Source organism: Sturnira hondurensis, unplaced genomic scaffold (genome assembly GCF_014824575.4).
Source record: "Sturnira hondurensis isolate 20B ecotype Veracruz unplaced genomic scaffold, ASM1482457v3 Scaffold0004715, whole genome shotgun sequence".
Lineage (NCBI taxonomy): Eukaryota > Metazoa > Chordata > Mammalia > Chiroptera > Phyllostomidae > Sturnira > Sturnira hondurensis.
The window spans coordinates 1-8,247 of record NW_028077346.1 but is presented as its reverse complement, the minus strand read 5'-3'; the positions used below and the strand labels follow the sequence as shown (position 1 = coordinate 8,247).

Sequence of the window (8,247 nt, the reverse complement as noted above, 5' to 3'; positions counted from 1 at the left end):
TTAATCTCAAGTGCCCTTTCCTCTCTAATATTCATTGAGCCAGAGTCTCTAAAGTGGGTGTTTATAGAAACAGGGGAATAGCCCAGACATCCATAAGGAAAGAGTTCTAAAAGAGTTCACAACTGAGAAATGTTGCCAAAGATTAAGGGTTGGTGGTGGATGGTGTATGATCCTCAAGCTCAAGTGTGATTCCTTTATTTGTGAATTGCTTGAATGCAAAAAAATGGATGTGTCTACATTAGTTTTAATTATTCAACTGTCTTTTCTTTTTCAAACTGTGTCCTCTTTGAATAGTACCACAGAATCGAACAGGTGACTTCAAATTCTTCCTCCTGGGACTGTCAGATGATCCAGAGCTTCATCCTCTTCTGTTTGGGCTGTTCCTGGCCATGTACTTGGTGACCATGCTGGGGAACCTGCTCATCATCCTGGCTGTCAGTTCTGACTCCCGCCTCCACACACCTATGTACTTCTTCCTTTCCAATTTGTCCCTGAGTGACATCAGTTTGAGCAGCATTACAGTCCCCAAGATGCTAGCGAACCTCCAGACACACAGCAAATTCATCACCTATGCAGGCTGCCTAACTCAGGTCACTTTTTTTTCTCTCTTTGGAAGTTTAGAGAGTCTACTTCTGACTGTGATGGCCTATGACCGTTTGGTGGCCATTTGTCAGCCTCTACACTACCTGGTCATCATGAACCCCCGCCTCTGTGGCTTGTGTGTCCTACTGTCATTTTTCATCAGCCTTTTCTTCTCCCAGCTGCATTACTTAATGGTGTCACAGCTTACCTTCTGTGCCTATGTGGAAATTCCTCATTTCTTTTGTGATGCTTCTCAACTCCTCAAACTTGCCTGTTCTGACGCATCCACTAATAACATATTTATCTATTTTTTTGGTGCTTTCATGGGTGCTGTTCCACTCTCAGGGATCCTGTTTTCTTACACTCGAATTGTTTCCTCCATTCTGAGAGTCCCATCATCAGGCGGGAAGTATAAGGCCTTCTCCACCTGTGGCTCTCACTTGTCAGTTGTTTGCCTATTTTATGGTACAGGCCTTGGGGTGTATCTCAGTTCCACTGTGTCATCTTCCCTGAGAAAGGGTGCAGTGGCCTCAGTGATGTACACTGTTGTCACCCCCATGCTGAATCCCTTTGTATACAGCCTGAGGAACAGGGACATCAAGAGCGCTCTCTGCAGGGTGATCAGAGGATAGCTTAGTTTTATACCTATGGATATTTTTGGGCTCATAGAGTGTAAATAGTAACAAAACCAAACATGTGTAAGAAGAAACTCTGAAATCGCAGTCTCATGGTGTATTTGTACCCATATGGATCTGCTCTCTGTTTACAGTTTTTCATCTTACAACAGATGTAATGGATTCAGAGATTGTTTGGACTTTGTACTTCAGTGAGAGTTCCCCCAGGATAATGTGCCGCCCATCAGTATAGCTGTCTTGCTTTCCTGTGCATTACCCAGGACTCTTGGTCCTGATTGTCCTGATTGTATCATTACAAAATATCCCAGCTCTCTCCTGTGTGGTGTTTATTCTTTGTACAGTTTCCCCATGATTCTTCTCCATTTTTCTATGTTTTTGCTACTTCACGATCGGGGTCAGTTGCTTGAGAAGATAGAGTATTTGATTTCTTTTCGAAACCAATGTATTTTGAAATTGAAATGTGATGGCATTAATACTGAACTTGAATAAATGCTTATGAACTAAGACATTAGTAGAAAACTGGGATGTATGGTTTTCAATATTCAGATAATTCTATTTCCCATTCCGTCTTATATCTCCTCATCAATTTCACAGCCAGACATGAAGGAACAAATACTGTGTAATTTCACTTACGTGAGGCACCTAAAGTAGTGAAATGTATAAGACATAAAGTAGAATATTGGTTGCCAGGGAACGGGAGAAGAGGGAACAGGGAATGAGCATTTAATTGGGAAATAATGAGTTTCATGTTCGCAAGATGAAAAGACTTGTGGAGATGGATGGTGATGATGGTGGTACAGCAATGTGAATGAACTTACTGCCGCTAAACAAGACACTTAAAATGGTTAAGAGAGAATATTTTTCATTAAATTACTTTACTACATAAAAGAAATAATGTCATACTAGAGGTGAGGGACATGTTGCTCCAAATGTCAGCATCAGTTCCCCTAGGGATCTGCCTCAGCTACAGAGAACCAACATAACTAAGGTCATGTCTCCTTCTCCAGCTGCCCACATCCTATGATATTTGGCCTCTTTGCACCAGTTCTAACCAACTAGAAAGATTCATCCTAGATCCAGAGCTCCCTGATGATTTTAGGGAGCCTTTGATGGCCTTCAACTTGGCTTGATTTTTGCACTGCCCTTGGTTGCTAGAAAGTGTTCACCAGACCACACAGTGAGGGAACAGTCTCTGCAGGACTGTCTTCACTTCAGACACTAGCCACACATTCAGGAGTCCCCAGGCACCCTCACTTCAGATCAGCTGGCTACAATAAAGGGGCACTCTTACTTTCAATGATGTGCTAGAATGACTCAAAGCAAGGGAATTCCCTCAGGTTCAATAATTCAGCAGAATGAGTCACAGAACTTAAGACAGTATTAGACTTATGATTACACTTGCTTATAGAAAAAGAATACAAAAAAGAACTAGTCAAAAGAAGATACACATGGGGAAATGTCTGAAAGGTCCCATAGGTAAATCTTGTTGTTGTCCTCTCCCCATGGGGTTCAAATTAATTACCTCATCCTGGCCACAATGTGAGACATCAGTCGGAGTCTTCCTAGCAAGACTCTGTGGTACTCTGATGTAGCACACCTGCATTTCAGTGTCCGGAGATTTTACTGAGCTTCATTTCATCGATGGGATAAATTGAATATTTTCCCACTTGGTTGAACTCACTCTCCAGCCTTCCTCCCCAGACACTGGGCTGCCTTCAGTCCCCTAAAGCACCAACCCTTCAATACATGCTTGGTGTCTTTGGCACAACCCATTGCCATCTTCAGTCATCTCATTAGCATGAACTATCAAGTATGGTCCATGGGGTCCCCCACTATAACCAATGAATTTTCTCACTGGCTAAATGTGAAAGGCTTAAGGCTTACCTCCCAGGACCTCATAATAGGTCATATCTCTTTGTAAGGGAGGACAAATTCATTCCCACACATCTGCTCTTCCACAGGTCTTGGGTCCAGGAGTGCTACCTGGTAACCTTCCTGCATGTTCATCACTCTCTGAGTCCTTTAGTGAGGAAGCCAGTTTGGGATATCTTCTTACTAATAAAATTATTTGGGGATGATTTTAAGACAGTTCCAAGGTAGTTTTCTTAAATAGTCAGCAATGCTTCATAAATTACAAGCCCAGTGCTTGGCTCAGTGATGGAAAAATTCAAGGAGAGGAGATGAGGTATTAAAATTTGAGGGTAGTAGGTAGGTCCCCATAGAAAATCTTAATCAATCTAGAAATTCAATTTCAGAAATGCTTGATTCAAAGGGAAAACACAGTTTAAGATAATAATATCTATATGAGAATTATACTTCAAAAATGTTTATTTAAAAATATTAAGCCTCCTGGCTGGTGTAGCTCAGTGGATTGAGCGCGGGCATGTGAACCAGATGATTGTGGTTCGATTCCCAGTCAGGGCTCATGCCTGGGTTGCAGGCCAGTTCCCAGCAGGGGACTCATGAGAGGCAACCATACATTCATATTTCTCTTTCTTCTTCCCTTTCCCTCTAAAGATAAATAAATAAAATCTTTAAAAAATATTAAGCCTTAGAAGATAAATATAATGAGTTAAGGATGATAATTTATTTGGCCTGTGTCATCTTCTTGAAATTTCTAGAGGACCTAAGTTCCAATCAGAGGCACCCACTTGGCCCTGCTTTTTGTTCCAAGTTTTGTCAGGTTCACCTGATTCCAGTTGTTTAGGTTCAGAAGGCATTGAGAATATGACAGTGTCTAATACTAAGGATATTGGTGTCCTCTTGGGAAAGGTATCAGATGACCTAAGGAATGTAAAAAGTCTTGTGTATTAGACAACAGAGATGCAGAGATGGGTGACTTCAAGGAGTGGAAGGACCTTTAACTGCAAGCTGGCTGACATCCCACTTAATGTTCTTCTTGTTTCATCTCTCAAAATTCATGGGAGTATAGCTGCTCCAATTTGCTGGTGATTTGTATTTCCTGCTCTTGCCAGAGTGTTCTAACAGGCTTCTGAATGTTCAGTTTCTCCTCTTTTACATGGAAGGCAATTTTTTTTAGGTGTAATCAGAACTTCTTGCCAAGGTCTATAAACCCTTTTTTGAAAGCATTTTTAAATTTAATTACTGTTCAAGTACAGTTTTCTGTCTTTTACTCCCATCCCAGAACCCTCCCCAGTGCTCCCCACCTCCCTCCCATTTCCACCCCTCTTAGTTTTTGTCCATGCATTCTTTATACTTGTTTCTGTGAATCTTTCCCCTTTTCCCTTGAANGAAGGCAATTTTTTTTTAGGTGTAATCAGAACTTCTTGCCAAGGTCTATAAACCCTTTTTTGAAAGCATTTTTAAATTTAATTATTGTTCAAGTACAGTTTTCCGTCTTTTACTCCCATCCCAGAACCCTCCCCAGTGCTCCCCACCTCCCTCCCATTTCCACCCCTCTTAGTTTTTGTCCATGCATTCTTTATACTTGTTTCTGTGAATCTTTCCCCTTTTCCCTTGAAATTCCCTTTCCTCTCCCCTCTGGTCCCTGTCAGCCTGTTCTGTATTTCAGTGTCTGGCTATATTTTGCTTGCTTGTTTATTTTGTCATTTAGGTTCCTGTTAAAGGTGAGATCATATGGTAAACCATTCATAGTTTAGTATCTTCTATCCCTTTCCAACTTCATCACTGGTTGCTGATCCATTTATAGGCCTTCCCTGGGATCTTATATGTACTAATTATCAGGTCCTTCTCCAGACCTGCTGAATCAAAACCTCTGAAGCCTGAACTCATTACAAGCAATTCTGTTGAACGCTAAGTTTGTTTACACATATGGTCTTTCATGTATTTCTTCAAACAGACCACGTTCTTTGTAACCCGAAGACCATTAAACTTAATTATCTATGTCTAGAATGTTCTTCCTCCAAGCAGCCCAATTACAAAATGGGCAAAGGACTTGAACAGACACTTCTCCAAGGAGGACATACACAGAATCAAGAGACACATTAAAAGATGCTCAATATCACTAGCTAAAAAAGAGATGCAAGTTAAAACCACAGTGAGATTCCACTTTACACCAGTCAGAATGGCCATCATAAACAAAGAAACAAACAACAAATGTTGGAGAGGTTGTGGGGAAAAGGGGACTCTAGTTCACTGTTGGTGGGATTGCAGACTGGTACAACTACTATGTGAAACAGTATGGAATTTTCTAAGAAAACTAAAAATGAACATGCGTTTTGACCCAGCAATTCCACTTTTAGGAGTATATCTTAGGAACCCTGAAACACCAATCCAAAAGAACCTCTGTACTCCAATGTTCATTGCAGCACAATTTACAATAGCCAAGAGTTGGAAGCAACCTAGATGCCCATCAGTAAATAAATGGATCAAAAAACTATGGTACATTTACGTAATGAAATTCTATGCAGCAGAAAGAAAGAAGGAGCTCCTACCCTTTGCAACATCATGGATGGAACTGGAAAGCATTATGCTGAGTGAAATAAGCCAGGCAGTGAAAGACAAATACCATATGATCTTACCTTTAACAGGAACCTGAACAAGAAAACAAACAAGCAAGCAAAAGATGACCAAAGACACTGAACAACAGGACAAGCTGACAGGGACCAGAGGGGAAAGTGGAGAGAATCACAGGGGAAAAGGAGAAGAATTTACAGGAACAAATATAAAGGACAAATGGACAATAAGTAAGGTGGGGGGTGGAAATGGGAGGGAGGTGGGGAGCACTGTGGGGTGGGCAGGGGTGGGAATATAAGACAGAAAACTCATCTTGAACAATAATTAAATTTTAAAAAATAGAACGTTCTTCCTCTTTTTTACTCAACTTTCCACTTAAATATCAGCAAGTGAAGATGAATAGCCAAGTGAAAATGAAAGCTCTGGTTGGTATGGATCAGTGGATTGAGTGCTGGCCTGTGAACAAAAGTGTTGCTTGTTCGATTCCCAGTCAGAGAACATGCCTGGGTTGAGGCCCAGGTCCCCAGTAGGGAGTGTATAAGAAGCAACCACGTATTGAAGTTTCTCTCACTCTTTTCTTCACCCCCTTCCACTCTCTTTGAAAGTAACTAAATAAAATCTTTTTTAAAAAGATGAATTACCACCCATCTAAATTCTCCTGATGTTCTCTCCATCCAGTTAGTCTGCATTCCTCTTGTATTGTCATTACCTTCTCAGTGGACTCACATGTTTTGAATATTATAAAACATAATCTTATACCTGGCTGTATGAATTATTCTGTCACAAATTAAACTGATGCAGGTGTTTGGGTAAGTGAGTTTTGGTCCTCTCCCAATCCAAAGTATTTTGTGAAACATAATATCATTGGCATAAAGAGGCAAGACATCAGGCGCTTATGCAGTTTTAAGATTCTTTGGTAGAAACTAGTATAAAAAATTTCTATAATAGATGTTGATTATAGCTAAGAGAAATTGCACGAGACATAGTGAAACAGCTAAGGAGACTTCATTTAAGACTATACAATGGGGGTCAAGATCATTGCAATAAGATTGAACTCAATTTCACTGAAAGAGAAGGCTGGAGGATTTTTAAAATGGTATAACTCTGCTTAAACAAAATTTCCAGAATAGGTAAATCCATAAAGACCATAATCTATAAATGCTTAAAAAGCCATCGTATCCAAAGTCACTTACAGAGAATGGATGATAAGCAAAATTCACTGTGATGAAGAGGTGGGGTTTCTTTTTCTTTTTAATTATTTTATTATTATTGTTGTTCAAGTACAATTTTCTTCCCTTTCCCCCCCATGGCAGCCCAATACCCCAGGTTTACCAACCTCCCATTCATTTACCACCACCCCATTATTGTGCACATGTCCTTTATAATTGTTCCTGCAATCCCTTCACCCTTTTCTTCTAAAATTCCCCCTTTCCTCTCTCCTCTGGTCCCTATCAGCCTGTTTTCAATTTGAGTGTCTTTGGTTATATTTTGCTTGGTTGTTTGTTTTGTTGTTTAGGTTCCTGTTAAAGGTGAGATAATATGGTATTTGTCTTTCACTGCCTGGCTTATTTCACTCAGCATAATGCTTTCCAGTTCCATCCATGGTGTTGCAAAGGGTAGGAGCTCCTTCTTTCTTTCTGCGGCATAGAATTTTATTGTGTAAATGTACCATAGTTTTTGGATCCATTCATTTACTGATGATCATTTAGGTTGCTTCCAACTTTTGGCTATTGTAAATTGTGCTGCAATGAACATTGGAGTGCATATGTTCTTTTGGATTTGTGTTTCAGGGTTCTTAGGATACAATTCTAGCAGTAGAATTGCCAGGTCAAAAGGCAGTTCCATTTTCAGTTTTCTAATGGAGTTCCATACTGTTTTCCATAATGATTACACCAGTCTGCAATTCCACCAACAGTAAACTAGGGTTCCCTGTTCTTCACAACCTCTCCAACACTTGTTGTTTGTTGCTTTGTTCATAATGGCCATTCGGACTGGTGTGAAGTGGTATTTCATTGTGGTTTTAATTTGCATCTGTCTGATAGCTAGTGAAACTGAGCATCTTTTCATGTGGCTCTGGACCCTCTGCATGTCCAGATACCCTTGGAAAAGTATCTGTTCAAGTCCTTTGCTCATTTTTAATTGGGTTGCTTATCTTCTTAGATGGAGTCATGTGAGTTCTTTGTATATTTTGGAGATTAAAGATTTTTCCAAGTTATCATTGGCAAAAACGTTTTCCCATACAGTTGGTTCTCATTCTATTTTAATACTGTTTTCTTGAGCTGTGCAGAACCCTTTTATTTTGAGAGATCCAATTTGTTTATTCCTTCCTTTATGTCCCTTGCTCTAGGGGACATATCAGTGAAAATACTGCTATGTAAAATATCTGAGATTTTCCTGCCTATGTTCTCCTCCAGGACATTAATGGTGTCACAATTTATATTTAAATTTTTTATACAGAAAAGTGGGATTTCGTTAGGCAACTGCTCCTACCCCTGTCAGCTTAGAATCTCAGGATGAGTGTTCCCCTTATGGAACATAGAGCATTCTCCCAAAAACTTTTCATAGAGCCCTCTTGATGTCCCTGTTCCACAGG

The 8,247-nt window shown here is 40.1% G+C and overlaps 1 protein-coding gene across 1 annotated transcript; it reads left to right on the top strand.

The window, feature by feature from the left end:
- The first annotated feature begins 374 nt into the window (after window positions 1-374).
- On the top strand, window positions 375-1,214 carry LOC118986955 (olfactory receptor 18-like). Its single transcript, XM_037046003.1, has one exon. The coding sequence runs from the start codon at window positions 390-392 to the stop codon at window positions 1,212-1,214; it is 825 nt and encodes a 274-aa protein (XP_036901898.1). The 5' UTR covers window positions 375-389.
- Window positions 1,215-8,247: the final 7,033 nt, after the last annotated feature.

What these genes read in the sequence shown, in the direction of transcription:
- LOC118986955 (XM_037046003.1), top strand. Translation starts at nt 390, where the DNA reads ATGTACTTGGTGACCATGCTGGGGAACCTGCTCATCATCCTGGCTGTC.